We start from the raw sequence: 19,661 nt of genomic DNA, 5'->3' as shown, positions 1-19,661 counted from the left end.
GCCCTGTCTCGAGCTTCCAGCAACACTCTTCTGCTCAAAACAGCCAGCACTCCTGCCGCTCACATCTGTGCAACCTTCTGAAGCACCCATGGCATCACCGAGGCCAAGCCCTCCAGCAGCCCGTCGGAAGACTTTGGCAGGCATGAGGATCTCCAAGGAAGGCGGGATCTCTCTGCAACGGATCAGGCGCCCTTCCAACCGCACGCCGGCTGCCCCGGTTGCAAAGGTGGCTAAGCGCCTTGTCTGTCGCAGCCTGGGCATAACCAAAGATGGTGAAGATGTCACCGCTTCGACCCTGAATGCGTTCACGGAGAGATTCAAGGAGCAGCTCCCCCCTGAAGTGATTGTGGCCATGCGGGATTTCTTCAAGCTTGACGATAGTGCTATTGCTGCTGTCGAGGACGCGCTGATAGACCACGGTGGTGCAGCGGCTATGGACTCTATGGGGCTGGAACAAGATGGCCAGGGATCGCAGCCGGCGATCGCCTGAGTAGGTAGTCTTTGGGTTAGGGCCTTCATGTTTGTTATGTTAGTACGCCATCCTGATGCTTTCCAGGGGATTGCACTTGCTACTAGTTTGCACGTATCCAGTTCGTGCATAGGCACTAGTTACTTTGGGTCTTGTAGATGGGACCGTGTTCCCATTGTGTGTGTGTTGGTGTTTAGTCAGGTTCGGCCATGGGCCATGTACCTGGGACTTGGATCCCCTCCTGGTTGTATTATTGTTATTTCATATGTTAGTCAAAGGGCATCTGCTGTGCACCCATGACAGAACAGCCTATCAATACACTCAGCTAGAATGTGAGAGGGCTTAATTGCCCGGACCGTAGAGCAACTGTCAAGGCTACCATATCTGACACCACTTGTCATTTGGTCTGTCTCCAGGAGACTAAGTTGAGCACCGTTGACAGATACATTGCTGCTTCTCTCGGTGGAAACAAGCTTCAGAGTTTCGCGCACCGCCCGGCCACCAGAACCAGGGGCGGAATCCTTATGCTATGGGATGACAGCCTCCTTCATGTCTCCGACATCACCACCTCGACTTTTTGTCTCTCTGCTATGGTGCGGATTCGCGCTTCCGACTCATCCTTCAAAATCACGTCCGTCTATGGCCCCACCGACAGCGCCTCCAAAGATGCATTCTTTGCGGAGCTGCTTAGCCAGAAGCCACCTCCGGGAGTGGCATGGCTTGCCACTGGAGACTTCAACCAAATCTACCGTGCCAGGGATAAAAACAAACGGAATGTTAACCGTAGCAGAATCAATCGCTTTCGTGCCGCTTTGCAATCTTGCGAGCTCAAGGAGATCCATCTACAGAACAGGCGTTTCACCTGGAGCAATGAGAGGACAAATCCCACCCTTTGCAAACTTGACTCCTTCTTCTGCAACGCCGAGTGGGACACCACCTTCAACACCCATGTGTTGCATGCCTTGTCGTCATCCCTCTCCGACCACTGCCCTCTCTTGCTTGCTGATGACAAAGGACCCAAAAGACCTCGGTCTTTCAAGTTTGAAAATTTCTGGACCGCCCTTCCAGGATTCCATGACATTGTCCAAAAGGTATGGGCCGAGGGCGTGTCACACACGGAGCCTTATCTCATATTGCATCACAAGCTCAAGAAGACCGCGCTACGTCTCAAGGAGTGGAGTAGAAGACTCTTCTCAGCAGCGAACATTCACTTCCACGCGGCACTACTCGTGATCCTAAGGTTGGACATTGCGCAGGAATCGCGCCCCCTATCGCCGGAGGAGCTTGACCTACGTGCTAGACTAAAACGCAGGGTGATCAATTTGGCAGTTCTGCAGAGGGCCAGAAAGAGCCAATGCGCCCGAATCTCTAACCTCAAGGAGGGTGATGCAAACACAAAGTTCTTCCACCGCCGCGTCAATGCCCGAAGAAGAAAGAATCACATCCACCGCATCAAGCTCGCAAGCGGTTGGGTTACTGACAATGGCGAAAAAGAAAAGATCATCCATGACCACTTCTCTGAGGTCATGGGGAAGGGGCACACGAGCAACCTTGACTTCAATTGGGAGGAGCTCAACGTGCAGCCGGTCGACCTTCACACCCTGGATGACACTATCACTAAGGAGGAGGTTTGGAACGCCATTAAAGAAATGCCAAGCGGCAAGGCTCCCGACCCGGACGGCTTCACGGGTATCTTTTTCAAGAAATGTTGGGCCATCGTCAAACCTGATATCATGCGAGTCATCCACCGGTTTGACTCCCTTCACACGTCCAATCTTCAATGGTTGAACTCCGCCAATGTGGTGCTCTTGCCCAAGAAGGATGGCGCGGAGGGCATCTCCGATTATAGGCCTATAAGCCTCATCCATGCCATTGCCAAAATCATTGCTAAGGTGCTCTCCTTGCGGCTTGCCCCGCATATGGATGCCCTCATCTCCAACGCCCAAAGCGCCTTCATAAAAAAGAGAAGTATCCATGACAACTTCATGTATGTGCGGAACTTTGCTCGACGCCTCCACAAGCGCAAGACCCTTGCCCTTCTGTTCAAGCTTGACATAAGAAAAGCCTTCGACTCTGTCAAATGGGAATTCATCCTGGACCTCCTGCAACGTAGGGGTTTCCCTAGCAAATTCCGTGACTGGATTGCCGCACTGCTTTGCTCCTCATCCTCGCGTTTCCTGCTCAATGGGCTGCCCGGACCTCCCATCTATCATGGTCGTGGATTTCGTCAAGGGGACCCGATCTCGCCTCTGCTATTCGTCCTCGCAATTGACCCGCTTCACCAAATTCTTGAGTTGGCAACTAGGAAGGGCCTCCTGCATAAGATTCGGGGACGAGGCGCTATGATGAGAACCTCCTTATATGCGGATGACGCAGCTATTTTCATGGCCCCAATCAAAAGCGACGTCGACAACCTCGCCACCATCTTGAAGGGTTTCGGTGATGTCACGGGTCTATGCACCAACTTCCACAAGAGTTCGGTTGTGCCAATCAGATGTGCCAATGTTGACTTGGATCCTGTCCTCAGTGTCGTTCCCGTGTCTAGAGCCACCTTCCCGATGAAATATCTGGGACTCCCACTCTCGGTCTCGCAGCTCAAGACTGTGGATTTCCAATACCTTGAAGACAAGGCGGCCGGCAAGCTTGCCACCTGGGACGGCCAAAACATCACCACCATCGGGCGCACGACACTTGTCAGATCGGTTATTGCCTCCCAAGCAGTGTATGCCATCACACCTCTCATCGTGCCACCACGCTCTCTTCACAACATCAACAAATTGGAGAGGGCTTTCCTTTGGTCTGGATCAGATAAGACGACCGGTGCCAAATGTAAAGTGAATTGGAAGGTGGTTTGCCGCCCCAAGGAGTATGGAGGCCTTGGGGTTCTAGACACTGACAAGTTTGCTCGGGCCTTACGTCTTAGGTGGCCATGGTATGAATGGAAAGAGCCAAACAAGCTTTGGGTGGGGCTTGGGAACCCTTGCACGGAGGAGGACATGGACTTCTTCTATGCCTCAACGACCATCATTTTGGGCAACGGTGCCAAAACACCTTTTTGGGATTCCCCATGGCTTCTTGGGCGGAAACCGAAGGACATTGCCCCTTTGATTTATGAGGCCTCCACACGCAAGAACTGGAAGGTGCGTGAGGCCCTCCATGGAGATGCTTGGATTCTTAAGATCGGTCGCAACACCATCGTCTCCGGTGCCCACATCCTCCAATTCTTCACGTTATGGATGCTTGTGCATGACCTACACTTGGATCAACAAACTGACGATGACATTATTTGGAAACACGCCAACGACGGGTCCTACTCCGCGGCCACCGCCTACAAGGCTCAGTTTCTTGGACTGACACTTTCGCCCATGGACTTTATGATCTGGAAGGCTTGGGCCCCTCCTAAGATCAAGTTTTTTGCTTGGTTGGCTATCCAAGACCGGATTTGGACAGCCGACAGATTGGAGCGGCGCGGTTGGCAAAACTGTGGACTTTGCCCGCTTTGCAAACGTGTTGGCGAGACGGGTGCACACCTCTTCTACAAATGCCGCTACACCATAAGGCTATGGAACTCGGTCATCCTTGAATTTGGTCTAGCGCACATGGACACCTCCTCTTGGCATTTGGATGGATCCGTTTTGGAATGGTGGGAAAAGCGAACCTGCTTGCAAAACCCAAACCGACGAGCCTTGGCCTCACTTACAATGCTAGTCTCTTGGACGATCTGGAACGAGCGTAATGCTCGGGTCTTCCGACACAAGAGCGCACCGCCTCCGGTCCTTCTCCATGCTATCATCAACGACGTCAAGCTTTGGGTTCTCGCGGGAGCAAAAAAACTGGGGTGTATTCTTGTGCGCGAGTAGTTGCCATGCCGGGCATACGGATCATTTGTAACACTCTAAAACACTTCTCTCTTATTTAATGAATGAGGCAAATCTTTTGCCTCCGTTTCGAAAAAAAAACTGTAGCCCGGCTACCGAGAGGTTGTGTACCTGCAACCTAGACCCCTGTGCTACACGCGCTGCACACAATATGCAATGTACTAAAACCTCTACTCGGCTATATCTCCTTGTGTTACACTTCACATGGGTTTTACCTGAATCTCAGGACCATGTTTTTGTTTTTTGTTTTTTTAAGTGGCCATTTTCTGGCTTTCATTTCATAACCAGGAGAGAGCGGAAAAACAGTGGCTGATCAAGCGATCAATGGATTGTAAGAGAAAAATACACTGCCAGCTTAGCGGGCTCCTAAGCTAGCGAATCAACATTATCGCGATATTTCATGGCACGTCCCCGAAGGGGTGCTGGATGCATTTGGCTCCGACAATCCTCCATTGCTCAATGTCCCGGCGGCAGGCTTCAATGATGTTGTTCACGCTTGGGATCTTCCCCCTGAAGGTGCTCGCGTCGCGCTCTAGCCAAATGTGCCAGACAACCAAGGAGAGTATCGATCGGATTCCCTTCCTTGAACCTGGGGCTGCTCCATCGATGATCATGTGGACGCGCTCGGTCGTTGTTTAGCCTGTGCTCCAGTTGATGTGTGCCAGTGCGTTGCAGCCAACCCAGGTTGCCACTTTGTTCCAAACCTGAATGGCGAATGTGCACTCCCAGAAGAGGTGTGACGAGGTCTCAAGGTTCCGTACACACAACTGACAGAAGTAGTTGTTGTCCTAGCCGCATCTCTGGAGTCTGTCATTACACCAAAGCCTATCCAAATGCAGCAGCCATAGAAGCATTTTCATCTTGCCCGGAGCCCAGACCTTCCAGATGGATGTTTTGAAATTGAGCGTCGGGCAGTCTTCAAACTGAGCTTTGTAGGCAAAGCGCGCGGTGTACTTGCCAGAGCTGCACAGGGTCCATCTGATTTTGTCTGCCCTCCCCTCTTCAAGAATGATTCCGGCGCTTCTCATCTCCCTAACAAGTTGCAGCACCAGGTGCATGATGTTTTCATGGTCACCATGACGGAGATCCAGGATCCATCTGTCCTGGTGCAGAGCCTCCCGGACTGATATGTTTTTGCGGATGGATTGGGCGAACACCGTCGGGTATGCCAGACATACCTGCCTACCGCCAAGCCACGAGGAGGACCAGAAGGACGCCGTTGTGCCGTCGCCGATGGTGACCGCCGTGCAAGCAGCGAACAGGGCACGATCGGTAGCGTCGCAAGGGGTGCTTGTGCCGACCCAAGGGCGGGTTGGCTCCGTCCAGGCAAGCCAGAGCCATCGGAGCGGCAGGGCTCGAGCGAACTTTGGCAGGTCATGGATGCCCAGACCCCCGGCGCGCTCCGGCGCGGTGACCGCCTGCCAGCCAACCTTGCACTTTCCACCGGTGACCTCCTTGTCTTGCGCCAAAAGGAACCGCCTCTTGGCCTTGTCAACTTCCTTACAGAACTTCTTCGGTGCCCGCAGTACTGTGATGGCAAAAGTGGGCATGGCTGAGAGTACACATCGAACTAGCACGCACCTGCCCGCGATGGGCATCAGCCTCCCTTTCCAGCCTGGATCACAACAAGTTTTCTTTTTCTTTTTTTGGGGCAACGAGTGTACTTCCTCTATTCTAAAATAAGTGTCGTTGATTTAGTGCAACTTTGTACGAGGGAGTACTTGTTTTGACAGTACTGCGTCAACCTACGGGATTTTTTTTTCTGATAAAGGACACTTTTATTAACTCAAAATATAGCATCAAGCGATACAAAGCATGATGAGCAACACCCGACCTCTGCATGGCTAAGATGCACAAGGCCAAAAACCAACAGTCTGACAAAATAAAAAAATAAAAAAAACATATCGACAGCAGTGAAGTAATATAGGACCGATACTACGCTTATGTCGAAGTAGGCAGTGGACCGATCTCGTAGCATCAACCTACGAGATAAACTCGGCACCACTAACATTTAGACACTCGTTAGGCCCCCACTGGGATCGTTGTGGTGAAAACCCGCTCTCTTTGGAGCCCTGTATGGCGAAGACTTCCGACCGAGAAAGAGTTGTGTGACAGAATGTTTCTTGATAGCTGAACAAAATACCAAGACTTAAACAAGAAATATTCATTTCCGGACGGGAGCAAACAAGAGCCCACACTGAAAATAGCCCTCCGGTTGCCATCCCTAGATAGCCCAACATATCTCTTGATGGACCCGTGTAGAACAATATATTCAAATTGCTGTCAAAGAAGCACCCAAAAAACCCTACAGGAGATCTACTGATGTGGTGGTATCCTGCAAACCACATCAACCAAACAAGCAAAAGCAGCAGTGCGAAACGTTGAGACACCAGAGTAGATATATTGAACAGTCGAAATGTTTCCTCCGTCACCGTCATCGGCAAGCCCATGGCCTTCCCCTGCAGCCATCTTATCATCTCTCCCGATCTCCCAATTCTGTCACCTTGTGCAGTCCCTCTCTCACTCTGTCTCTATCTCCCTCACACACACATACACAATCTCTCTCTAGATGGATGGTGAGGAATGGGGACGCTTGGGCTCATCGACCATCCACCATTTGCTCCAGGATAATGCACGCCGCACACGATGGGTGGAGACAAAGGGCCGTGCAAAGTGCAAGTGAGTGTACCTCTCGGTTTCACTGCCTCTTGCCGTATATTTTCCCTCTTCACTCGTTCCCGTAGGATGCGCGCGATGCTGACAACTCACAATATATGTAGAAGAAAAGTGGTATTATGGATATATGTCTGGAGAGGGGAGACCGTGTCGGTGCCCGAACCAGAGGTGTTGTTGATGAAGAAGAACGCTCGAAGATTCATCATTTCAGGGCTGGGCTCTGCTTAGCCAGTTACTTCTCTTTCTCTGATGCAGCCAATTTGTCGCTTCACAGCGATTTGATTTTTTTGGGGGGTGCTTAGCAGCTAGCAGCCTAGCAGGTGTTCTCATTGTTGTTTTATGGTGTGAGATCTTTTTGCACTGTGGAAATATCAGAATATCTGTTTTGTAGGGCCTGTCCCTGTTCCAGAGTGCATGTGATTGGAGTTGGCAACATCTGCTACATTCTATGTTTTCCTACATAAAATGCCTATTAGAGCATATATATGATTTATGTCGTCCTCCGGTCCATGTAGCAATATCTTACATAGACATAGGTCAAAGGCGCAGATATCTGCCGTCCATCTGCTTTGCCTGCTCATTGTTCAGACTAATCAAGATGAAGATGCAGATGCATGCGGTGCCAATCCATTCGTGGTAAAACAACACATTCCAGACTTGTAACATGCTACCAGCCATCGGTCCTCGAAAGGGCATTTGGCTTAGCCTGAGCCATGCAAACCCGGATCAGCAAACTAGTCTGAACAATGAACCAGAGAGAAAGGAAAGAGGCAGAAAATAAAGAGGACGCAGGAAGAAACCACAGAGCTAAGAGCAAGAAGTACAGGAGGGAAAAGATCATGGACATCCATGCAGATGCAGATGCTATGCTCATGCATGGCAGGTGAACATATTCCAGAGTTAAGAACACCCTTGTCAGGCCGGCTCAAGGAGCAAGCTGATGTGGTTGCAGCCGGCCTTGCAGGTACTGCATCTAGATAAGATGGGAGAGAAAAAAATGCCAGTGCAAAAGGCTTGAATGTTAATGTGATTTACTTGGCCAAGAGCAATTTCTGACGATTTATCATCCACTATTCTTTGCCAATGTGCATTTTACATGGTCAAACAACCATGTAATTGTTATGTATTTATTCTTGTGATAACTTGAACGTATGTTTGTGGTAACCGGGTTAAAAAGAGCATCAAATGCTATATTCATATATTGTTAAAACAAAGGTAGTGCAAATGTAGAAGGTCTAATACAATTAAACTGCCTTGTAAACAACCAGTACTCGCACAGCATTACTATTTTCACTCACAACACCAATCTTCTTATATTTTCCCCTTATCAATTTATCATGATCACTTTCGAATACTTCATGCATGAAAGTGGGCAATCTCTATGGAGTGAATTTTTTACACAAGTACTTTACAATGATTATGTATTATCTATAATACTATAATAGTTCATCCCCACTAACCTATTTAACTAAGCATGCAGCCTATCCACATCAGCAACCATGCTTCTATGGACACATCAGCACTGACCCTCCATTTGCTAATCCTTTTGATTTTGCATGCATGCTATTTTTATTCTGCACTCATAATCCTCCAGGCTACCATAATTAAAATCATGTGGTCGTTTCTGATTAGTCACGGGGTACTGGGGTAGCCGAATAGCGTTTGCTCCACTTTCCTCGGATCCGGCTCCCAGGGACAGAAATTCACGTCTCCACACCAAGGAAAAAAATCAACAGATTTCTCTGTGTGATTCTCTTCCGTTTCCATAACCGAGGGATGAGCCAGTCTAAACAGTTTCCTTCTTCCATGGGCGCGGTTTAATCCCAGTCATAAAATCGCACAAGGGGCCGCATGTGGCCATTGGGTTCACCCCTTAATTCCCTGTCTCCTCTCCTCTCCTCTCCCGATCCATCCATCCATATCTCTCTCCCATCTTTCTCTGCTCAAGCCCTCGACTGCATCACGGTGCACTGCGCCTCTGCCCCCACCTCCTTCTGCCGCCCGCCTGCGCATTGCCGCTAGGTTAGGTCACCACGAACTACCGGCGCACCGCGCCGCGCCATCGACCTACGATCGCGGAGAAGTTGCAGATCATGGGAGAGCAGCCATGCTATGTCATCCGTGGTGCCCTCTTCTTGCATCGCCTGTGTGGAAATTGGTAGGAGGCCAATTTGGCCTTTCCTTTTGCTCTCGTGGATTCAAAATTAAGCTCACCTTCTACCCTATTTCTGTTAGTATTTTTTGAATTGTCCTATTTCTATTAGTGAGTTTAGCGATTGACATCTTTGCTGATTCGCTTGGTACAAATCAACCAACAACAGATTGGTCGCCGGAGGCGGAGCTACCTGAAGTTACCGGGATGCACAGGCATCAGGGTCGGAAGAAAATCTTTGTACGGATTACCATCTCTATAGTGTGAGCAGCAGGTAGTACCAATGACAGTGCATCAGGTGTAAAATTGTGAAAGAAAAACACAACCTCGTAGGCTGTGATAGTGGACAGCAGGTCTGATCGCTGATGGGCAAGGCAGGTCTCGACTCTATGGGACTGAAGGCTTGCTAGGCTAATTTGAGAATGAGGGTCTCGGTGGCAGAACTGGATGCTTGTCAGGCTATAATTGGTAGTACAAGATTAGCACGTTCGTAACCACAAAATTCGTCTGATTTCTCACAAAGTGGCACATGTTTGCGTGGATGCTTCAGCTCTCTATAACCTAGGTGACAGTAAGAGCACATGGCCAAAGCACGGACGCTGCAGCCTGCACTCAATCCTAGAGCGGTCAAGCATCCGTGCAGCGCCGACCTGGTCAGCTCCACCCACAATCATTGTCAAAAGACATCACAAAGAACACACCCTAATCATATTATGATTAGTTAAAAAGTTGTTTTTCTGAAGGTGTTTATATTCATACATTTTTTCCTAATTCCTTTCACAAACTTTTCGTGAAGTGGAGAATCCCTCTGCCAACTACAGGTACATCGTTGATCACAAATGGACACATATCTTCCCAAACGAAAAGCAACATCACAAGAAGTCCAACCTCGCACTTTTGAATTTCCGTAACCATCGAGAAGAAAATAGCAGAAGGTTTAATCCCAGGTTACATTTATTATTTTCACTTCATAATTTGATGTCACATCTGGTTACTTTGCATGTGCTATGCAGGATTAGAGGTAGGATGAATTATTCTACTACCGTCAACTTTCCCTTACAAGTGGCATCAATAATTGTGAGTGTATTAACTCAGGAAGAACTTGATCGTCCCTCATTTGTTGTCATATGGTGATGTGTCGTTTGTTTTTCTGAATCTTACATGCAAAGAATTTTGAAGTACCTTACCGTCAGAGGGATTGAACTAAATATGTTTGCACTATTGTTAAAATTATGTACCAGAGTTGATTTTCTCCAGCTCGGCCCTGTTGATCGCCACTGCTATACATGCAACAAGAGCGTCTACCATGTTAACCGCCAACACCAGTACCCAAGAAGAAACCTTCCCCGGCGGCGGTGAGGAACATGACAAAGTTGACGGTGCATGAGTATCTACACGAGGTGAGGCCGGTGCGCTATAGCTTTGTGGTGATCTTTTAGCTGCAGCTTCGAAGTTTTCTTCCCTTGCAAAAGAAGCGGAGCTGGTAGCCTATATATTATTTTTGTCAAATAAAAGACATTTGTTCATTGTTTTTCTAATTCTTTTACAAGAATTAATTTACTGAGTAAAACACTAAATTTATGCAATATGTCCCGCAGCAACGCGCGGGGAATCGTCTAGTTTTAAAAACACGGGTTAACAGTTGAAGCACACCAGGGTCATTGGAAACATTATTTTCACGAAAGGAGAGCAAATCGAAAAGGCTATGGTCTTTTACACAGTTGCTATAAACAAGGATGTAGTAGAATTTTCTTTCTGCCAACTCTCAAGCTTCTGATGTCCATGTTCAAATATATACAAAATTATGTCTACAAAAAGCCCTCAAAAAATATGTCTACAACAACAATTAAACCCCAAAGAAAGAAGCGACATGTGCGGCAATATAGGGATTTCTTACCCGTCGTTCTGAGCATACTCTTTTCGCTTCTGGGCAAAAAGAATGGCGAGTTGTCTCCGTATGAGAGTTGTTTGTTAGCTACGGATGCAAAAGCCGAGGCCTGTGAGTATCGAATGCTCATGAGCAACTACCGTGTTTCTCAAGAGAAGAGCATCTTCAGTTCTTCTAGACGTGCTGTGCGGAATTCTTGGTCCGTCAACGCTCCGGAAATCATCCGCTGCTTACGGGCCTGCACAGCTTCCATTCGTTCCTCAACAGTACCCTGTGCCATGACAGAAAGTTCAGTAACAGTTTGAATGTGTGATGATCAATTATTTCACGCTATGCTGCCAGCTGGCTTTGTATTCCCAACAAGCCCCATTGAGAATTACCTTGACAATGAACCTTTTGATGGAAACACTCTTCGTTTGACCAATTCGATGGATGCGCATGACAGCTTGTTCTTCAACAGCAGGATTCCACCAAGGGTCCTAAAGGAAAAAAGGACATATTCAGATGGCACAAAAGGAAATAGGGCAAAAATGCCTAGATCAGCAAGTCACTGCAGCATAAAAATAACAGTAATTAGGGTCCCACCCAGGCTATGTGCAAATCCATATAATTAAGGAGATTCACCACCTGACTGCTGAGAAGTATAATCGACATATTTCTACCTATGCTAACTAAGTAAAAAGTAGTTCAATGTAAGTACACTATCCCAACCACCAGGAGTGTTCAGTCATGACCATCCATTGATCGAGAGGGTAAGCTTGGTCATATCAGCACTTACAAAGTCATTCATCTCTCTTATACATGAAGGTTTCGAATGCAGTTAAGGAAATCTAGACTAATACAACTACTGAACTACATAAAGAGACCTAGACCTATATTAATACTCCTTGACATTAGTGACTGTGTATCATAACATCTACGAATCTGTACCGAGTCTCAAGAAAAAAGTGACACCATTTTTCCAGAGCAGTGGCTAAGGTGGAAAACAGAAAAAGGAATTGATTGGCAAGCTTCAATGGTATTATTATTTGCTTCCTTATTTGTTTGAAGTGCACATTCCGCATTAACCTCGTAAGTCACTGATAGCCTATGACCCACTAAGAGGCAACAGTACTAGAAAATGGATCACACAGAATTAACGCTCCATATTAGTGTGATTGCTCCACAAAATATTCCCATACTCACTAATCATAAATGGCAGCCTTTCATTCAAGATTCATCAACTTCTACAAAAAAAAGGCATTCCAAAGGAGAACACTTAACAAATATCAACAGTGAGGATAGGTGTCCAAAAAATAGAGACGATTAGAGCCTGAAGGAAATCCAAAAATTTAACCTCCCAGTGAAGGTCTGAAGGATGCCATAGAAAACTACTGAACAAAGCCATCTAGTGAAATATTTTCATCTATAAACTTAAGACAAAATTTTGATGAAATATACCATGACAAACGCGTTAGAGGCAGCGGTGAGGTTTATTCCAACACCACCAGCCTTCAGAGACATAAGTAAAACCTGCATAAATCAAATGCACAATGCCTTAACATTTTCTATTGATATAACAGGCATTTCAATTCATGGAGATAAACTTAAATAAAAAGGAGTGAGATAAAGAAACAGAAAAAAAAACATACCAGAATTCGTTTGTCCTCAGAAAACTCACGGATTACTCTCTCTCTCTGCTGAAGATTTAAGGTCCCATCCAGTCTGGTAAATGAGATGCCATGCCTGCCATGAAAAAGCTCAAAGATAATTAAGGAATAAATCCTACAAAGAAAAAGGAAATTAATAAACTGCCAAAATCTTGAACACATTAACCAATGAATTCTTCCAAAGGACTATAGCTAAGTACTCTGCAACTGCATGCAGTACTGTAATGCAGACCAGGAAGGAAAATTTAAAAACATGCCATACAACTGCTGCCTATGATTGGTTAGTTCAGGAAAATCTCTGACCCTTTCCTGTACTTGGTTGAAACCGCTCACCAACCCAACAATTTGTAATCCAAATTACAACATCGAAGGGCCAAATTCCATAGCTCTGCACATTGTGCACTAACAGCACAGAAGCAGAGTATTTTGTACAAAAAATGGTTATAGTTCATACTAAGATGAGTCTTTAAAGCAGGAAAGTGCAATGTGCATAACTACAGCGAAACTAGGTTGTCAAGCCCAGATAGATAATTGAAATAAGATCTTTAAATAATATACATCAGCAGACAAACGCCGTGCTGTTGGCCTGCACAAACTTCATAATCTCCAAGTAAAATAACACCAAGCCAATTCCTTACGAGTTATGACTGAATATTTCCTTTTTTTAACATGCAAAAGGTATGTGTATCTTTTTGTGTTCAAAATATGAAAAGTTCAAGTACAAGAAAAATTGAGAAAAAAAACTTACCTGGAAAGTGGAATTTCCAGGAGATCTAGAAATGCAGTCCACTGACTAAACACGATACTCTTGGCGCCTGAACTGCGAAGAGATTCTAATTCCTGTAGAAGAAAAGATATCTTCGAAGATTCAACCCAGTTCTTCTCAACATCAACTTGGAAGCGACTGTTAGTTGGAGCAGTAATAAGATCTTGCTTGGTCATCGACTTTCTGTAACAGTACAATCAAATTGATAAGAATGACAAATAGGAAGCATGTATGTACAGGAAAATTAAACATGTCGGAGAGACAAATGAAGAGTCAACAATAGAGTACCTACAAACAGGACAAAGACCTGCTGATGGACTCTGCCAACTAGATAAAATACACTCTCGGCATAATCGATGAGCACAGGGAGTTAACACAGCATCCTCAAAGGCTTCCAGGCAAATAGGGCATTCCCCCTCACCTTTCTGCAGTTCTTGGACAACCTCTTCAATGTAAGCCTTAGAGGGAAGGGAAGAAGAATCCCCATTAACATTACTATTACCACCATGCAGGAAACGCTTTGCAAGCTTATTGAGGTCTGCAAACTCCTGTGTATCTCCACGACTGATAAAAATAAAGCTCCGTCATGAAAAAGGACCAATGGTAAATAAATAAATAAATAAAATGAGAATGCATATGCTGAATGTTAGATGAAACTATTGCTCTGCACGTGGGACCTGATGGGTCCTAATTTGTCAGGCCAAACTAGAAAAATTAATAACAGGGTTATGGTTTCAAAACTAACCTCATAACAAGAAATGGATGGTCACAACATTGCCTAAGGCGCAAAAGCAACTCCAGAATTGAAGCATAATTGTGCAGGACCTTCCCTTGCTCCACAAACTGATCAAATTTCACCTATAAAAACAGCGCATTTTATCAGTCTGTCCGTCTGCACAAACATGTTTCTTGATCAAATTTTACCAGCATAAGCTGTGAATTTGCCTCACTGCATGTGCATGATCCTTATTAAACTGACAGCACACTACCTTAGATCGTCGAAACAGAGCTTCATAGAAGTCCTTCTCAGACTCTGATAGATCACAATATTTCACTTCAATATTCGCCGGGGGTAGAGTAAGGATTGGTCTGCAAGAAAATAAGGGTGTAAGTTAATGCGCCTTAAAATGCTCCATACCAAAATTTGAGTGTACCTGCCCTCCTTGTCTGTGCTATGTTTAGTTCTCCTCAACATTACTGGCTTTAAAATGGTCTGCACTAGCTTTAAGCCTCTTTCGTCACCTTCTTCAAATGGTTTTTGTACAAGTTTATTCCACCTAAATAACATAGGGGAAACAAAAGTTAGCATAGAGGATAGCAATAACCTTTTGAATTTGTTGCACCGCAAGGTAATATAGTAAACTCTGATACATCATGGTTTCACATATTTTATTTCCATAAATATAGGAGAGCCAGATGAGCGGAACGATAGTGAAGTGCATAGCCATGTTACTACCTCCAGTCCTACATCCTAAATAGAGGTCAATTTTGATATTTATGCAGTTAAACTGCAAAGCTATGACCGGTAATATGCACAAAATTATTTCGATCTGTCAACATGGGAATGACATTCTCATTATTTTTTCATCACAAGTACTTCCATAGCTTCCTGGAAAAAAAAGATTAATTGTGTCTGTATCAACATATTTTTAATATTCTTAACTATTCTTAAATAAGATGTTATGAGAGGAAGAAATGGATAAAACACACATTTGGCAGTGTGTCCTGTTTTATTTTTAGAAAGAAGACAGAATCAACGATTGAAACAACAGAAAAAAGAGAGTGGAGGCGGTAACAAATATAAATACTGTGGCGTTGCATCTTGCAGAGATATCATTCTCACAACTAAACTTGGATGAAGACATTATGAAACAAATTAATCATGTAGACAACATATAAATTGATGTGATGTGATTAACAGGGAACCTGAACTGTAAAAATGACAGAAGCCTTTATTTCCATTCTGCAACAGTCCAATCAACTTTTCCATTCTAGAACAGTCCAATCAACTTCTATTTGGTCACATGATTTCCAGTTTTGTATGGTTTCTAAAATGGTACTCCCTCTGTAAACAAATATAAGACGTTTTAGATCAGTAGTGATCTAAAACGTCTTATATTTGTTTAATGAGGGAGTAGTAATTTTTACCAGATCTGCACAAGTACACCAAATAGAACAAAGACTGGCAAATGAAAGCAAATTGATAATAAAACTTACAGGGCCCAGTTTCTCCATGGTTCAACCTTCAGAAACCTAAAAAGGCTGTATAGATCCTCCAAGTTGTTCTGCAGTTAAAGTAGAGCACATAAAACTAAAAGCATAACTGTATAAATCCATGCAGGAAACTAGGGATGGAGACCTTAAAATTTATCTCGCCAAACATACTTTTTTTAGCAGGGCCAGCATGTTCGATTCAATGAGTAATAACAATGTACCATTAGATCTTCACCTAAGCAGCTAAGCTCACCTGAATTGGTGTACCAGTAAGACACCAGCGCCGATCAGCAGTAAGAGCAGCAGCAGCTTGGGATATTAAGCTTTTAGATGACTTTATCATGTGCGCCTCATCAAGCACAATTCTAAACCAGTGAACAGAGTAGAGGCCACCATTTTCTGTAGAACTCTAGAAGCAGGTATCCGTAGTTCAGTCAAGAATAGATTGCACAATGAGACAAAAGATAAAACAACAATAGAGATGAGCTGGCGGCAGTAAATATCTCTCATTTGCATGTCAGTTTAATCCGTGTGGTTTGCACATTATTCATAACCAATTCTTCTACCAAGCCACATTACATTAACAACGCAAAGCCATAACGACTAAACCATATGCACTCGGTCATGTGTTTCCTCAAACAAGCACATAAGTGCACGTCATTTTGTACTAGAGAAAGATCCACGTGATGCCAGTCTTACAGCTCGAAACCAAGGCAAAAGACAAAAAATAAACAAAACAAAACCAAGATGAGAACCAAAACTGTACAGTTACCCACTTACCCTACAGTCAGTGTCCACAGCAGGAACTTAGGAAAGGCAATATTAGTCAGTGTTCATGTATTATTTACAAAACAGGACATGTGTGATAAATACTAAATAGCAATAGATGCCGAATTCCAGCAAGGAGCCACAATGGGACAATTATTCAAGCAAGCAGTCTACCACATGGACAGGCTCCATCTTGCAATTCACAACGAATAGCAGTAGTAATGCGCTGAAAGACACAAGTATCCTACAAGTTATAAGAGTCACCTCGGTTGAAAATTCTGATGCCACGACTCCATAGGTGGTCAGGACAATATCATTCTGACCAATAAAGCTTGCTTCCTTTGGTCTGCTTTGGCCATAATGAACATATATATTCAAAGAATTCGGTTTTGTATGAGCTTCAATCTCTGCCTGTAATTCAGATATCAGTTTACAGTATTAAAAACCTTAGTACTAGCATTGCATCTAAAAATGAACTAACAAAACAAATACAATATGCTAACACTGCTTATCTTTCAAGTTTTCACAAAAAAAAAATCTGCATAATTGAAACAGATAGTACAACATAGAAAATAGTACGTGGTGCCACTGTTACAAATATACCTTCCACTGACTCAGTAGTGTCATCGGGCAGATAACTAGATTTCCACCTCCAATCAGTGGGGCCTTAAGTTTCCTGATCTTGCTAAAAGAAAAAGGGCTAGCTAGATTCTTCACGGAATCAAGGGACTGAATAGGAGTTTCACCCAGCCCACTAGCTTCTCCAGAGATCTGAGTACTATGCTGAGTTGTGACGCGCCCTTTGCTAGAATCAGAAAGAAGAAGACTTATCGTCATGATAGTCTTCCCTAGTCCCATTGCATCTGCCAGAATCTGCAATATACTAAATCAGTGAATAAAATTATCACAAATTAAAAGCACAATTAGGATTTTCGACAGGCATGGCAAGGATATATCAGTAAAGTATTTTATATAACCCTTACCCCTCCTCTAGAAAGCTGTAATGTACTAGGAAATTCAGTGGTGGCATCCCCGGAAAATACATTCAAGTACAGAACAAATTCCCTCCTGAAATAAATGAGTAGGATTACAAATGTTGATTAAATTTGGAACAATCGTAATAAAATGAAATAGCAGATGCAAATATAAGCCAGACATACTTGTCATCAAGCTTATATGCCTCCCAACAAGGGTGAAGGGTTGTAGCTGCATCCTGGGAGCAACTGCCTTTCTCAAGCTGCAGCATCCAATGAAGGGCCTGCTTCTGATAAGGGCGCAGATCACACTGCAGAGCCTCAGGTGGATCCCTCTCCTTTATAAGGGATAAAAGGGAGCATTACTGAAGTCAGGACAGACCAACTTATGTCTGAAAATGACAAAACTAAGATTGTTGAATTACCTCCAATGCAGAACTGTCTGAGATTCCAATTATATCATCCAAATCTGAATCTGAAACAGTTCCTTCAGCATGATCATCTTCATTTCCGCTAGAAGATAATTTCAATTTCTCAGATGTCAACTTTGCAACTGGCTCTCCGTTACTGCTCTGTTCAGGCAGATGTGAGCCCAATATATTATGACAACAGTAGTGTAAAGTATGAGCCAATAATAGTTTACCTTTCTTTCAATTGGTCGCTTTCTGGAATAGAGATCTTCTGGAGTAAATGCTGCCTGTTGTTTATTTACATATAAGCAAATGAAAACAGAACTAGAGCATGTGATTCTGGAGCAGAACACATAAGTAAGACAATTGCCCAATTTGCATCCTTATCTCTCCAATTATGTACTACATGGTTATGAAGTAAAATACACCTCTTTCATACTTCTCAGTTCTACTTTATTGTTCATCATCCATTGATGATATTTTTATCAAAGCAAGAGCTCATAGGTGCTAATGATGACATTTTACAATCCTTTTTTTGCTAGAATGAACAAGAGATCACACTGTCTTGCAAACAATCATACCAGCGTGCACAGCATTTAATGTAATCATGATCTTGCGAATAACTTTTTCATCTTTTATCAGTACATCCTTTAGGGGCGCAACAAACTGAAGACCCCTCACCTTCATAAAAGGGGTAATCCCGATGACTTTGAAAAGTGCGGGGAGTGGATGGAATGTGGAGTCCTCCATAGCAGCACGCGTTGCCTTGGGCAGTGACTGCTTTTGGTCACGGAACATGGAGCTGTTGATGTATATACTGCAAAATGCACAAGCACACTAAACGCAATGTACATGAAACAGCATAAATGGGTGCCGTAGAGAGTTTCTTATCGGCGAAAATCCAGATACCTAGCAGACAAGAGGACGGTGTCCATGATGCTAAGAACCTCAGGAGCGGATTTGCACAGGGCCTCGACTTTGACCTTCCCCTCCTTGAGAAGGGGTAGCAGACACCGCGCCCACTCGTTGGGGATGCGGCCGACCTAGAAACAACAAATGGTTAGACCACCATACATGATGCGGTGCGATTCAGCATCAGAGAATTGGGGAAAGCAGCAGTGATGGAGTAATGTACCTCCCCGTGGGTCGGGGTTGAGAAGCGCATAATCTCCGAGGTGCAGGAAGCGAGGGCAAAGCGACCAGGGCGGCCCTTGCCCGAGGCGGCTGCGGTCGCGGAGTTGGGGAACGAGAAGGTGACCGGTTCCCCGGCGGCGATGCGCCTGCCCTTGCAGGTGGACAGGCCGGCCATCTCGGCGCTCCCCACCAGCCACCAGTGCTCGCCGCCGCCGCCGGGCGCGGGGTTGGACTTAGGCCTAGGTTTCCCGGCCGCCGCCGCCGCCGGCTTCGGCTGCGCAGGGGTTTTGGGCGGCGGGATCGATTTGTTGGGGGGTTTGGTGGGTTGGACCGGCGGGGGCTGGGGCGGGGGCGACGGCGACGGCGACGGCGGCGGCGGCAGGTTGTAGTGGAGGTCGAGGAGGATGTTGATGGTCTTGGTGGGGTCGTCGCCGGCCATGTGGAGCGCGCGGATGATGTCCATCTCCGGCGTCTCCTCGCCGAGCACCGCGCGCACCGCCGCCACCTGCTCCGCCCTCTCGCTCTTCTTCGCCATCAGCCTCGCACCTCCGATTTGCTCGCGAAATTTTCCCGCGAAAGAGGCCCGCCTCGCGCCGCCTATACAGCTTCAGCGGGAAGGGGGAGCCAAATTGCCGCCTTGGCCGACCCTTTTCCCCTTTGCCCTCACTGCTGAGTACGGCCTT

At 45.5% G+C, this 19,661-nt stretch overlaps 1 protein-coding gene and 1 long non-coding RNA gene across 2 annotated transcripts; one reads left to right on the top strand and one right to left on the bottom strand.

The window, feature by feature from the left end:
* Positions 1 to 8,928: 8,928 nt before the first annotated feature.
* LOC141025549 (uncharacterized) lies at positions 8,929 to 10,731 on the top strand. Its single transcript, XR_012187266.1, has 2 exons — positions 8,929 to 9,181; positions 9,345 to 10,731. It is a non-coding gene; the product is annotated as an uncharacterized lncRNA (long non-coding RNA).
* A 171-nt stretch (positions 10,732 to 10,902) lies between these two features.
* On the bottom strand, positions 10,903 to 19,655 carry LOC109743341 (DNA repair protein RAD5A). The gene is made up of 20 exons (XM_020302424.4): positions 18,980 to 19,655; positions 18,754 to 18,887; positions 18,526 to 18,661; positions 18,078 to 18,131; positions 17,860 to 18,006; positions 17,621 to 17,772; positions 17,444 to 17,528; positions 17,064 to 17,333; positions 16,725 to 16,871; positions 15,946 to 16,101; positions 15,696 to 15,763; positions 14,633 to 14,755; positions 14,468 to 14,567; positions 14,224 to 14,336; positions 13,767 to 14,042; positions 13,461 to 13,661; positions 12,695 to 12,788; positions 12,504 to 12,575; positions 11,444 to 11,542; positions 10,903 to 11,334 (listed from the first exon to the last, which is right to left on the bottom strand). Exons 1-20 carry the CDS (start codon positions 19,511 to 19,513, stop codon positions 11,212 to 11,214), a joined length of 3,084 nt encoding a protein of 1,027 aa, XP_020158013.1. The 5' UTR covers positions 19,514 to 19,655; the 3' UTR covers positions 10,903 to 11,211.
* Positions 19,656 to 19,661: the final 6 nt, after the last annotated feature.

Source organism: Aegilops tauschii, chromosome 6 (genome assembly GCF_002575655.3).
Source record: "Aegilops tauschii subsp. strangulata cultivar AL8/78 chromosome 6, Aet v6.0, whole genome shotgun sequence".
In the NCBI taxonomy this organism is placed as follows: Eukaryota; Viridiplantae; Streptophyta; class Magnoliopsida; order Poales; family Poaceae; genus Aegilops; species Aegilops tauschii.
The sequence above is the reverse complement of the archived record's forward strand: the minus strand, read 5'-3'. Positions and strand labels throughout refer to the sequence as shown.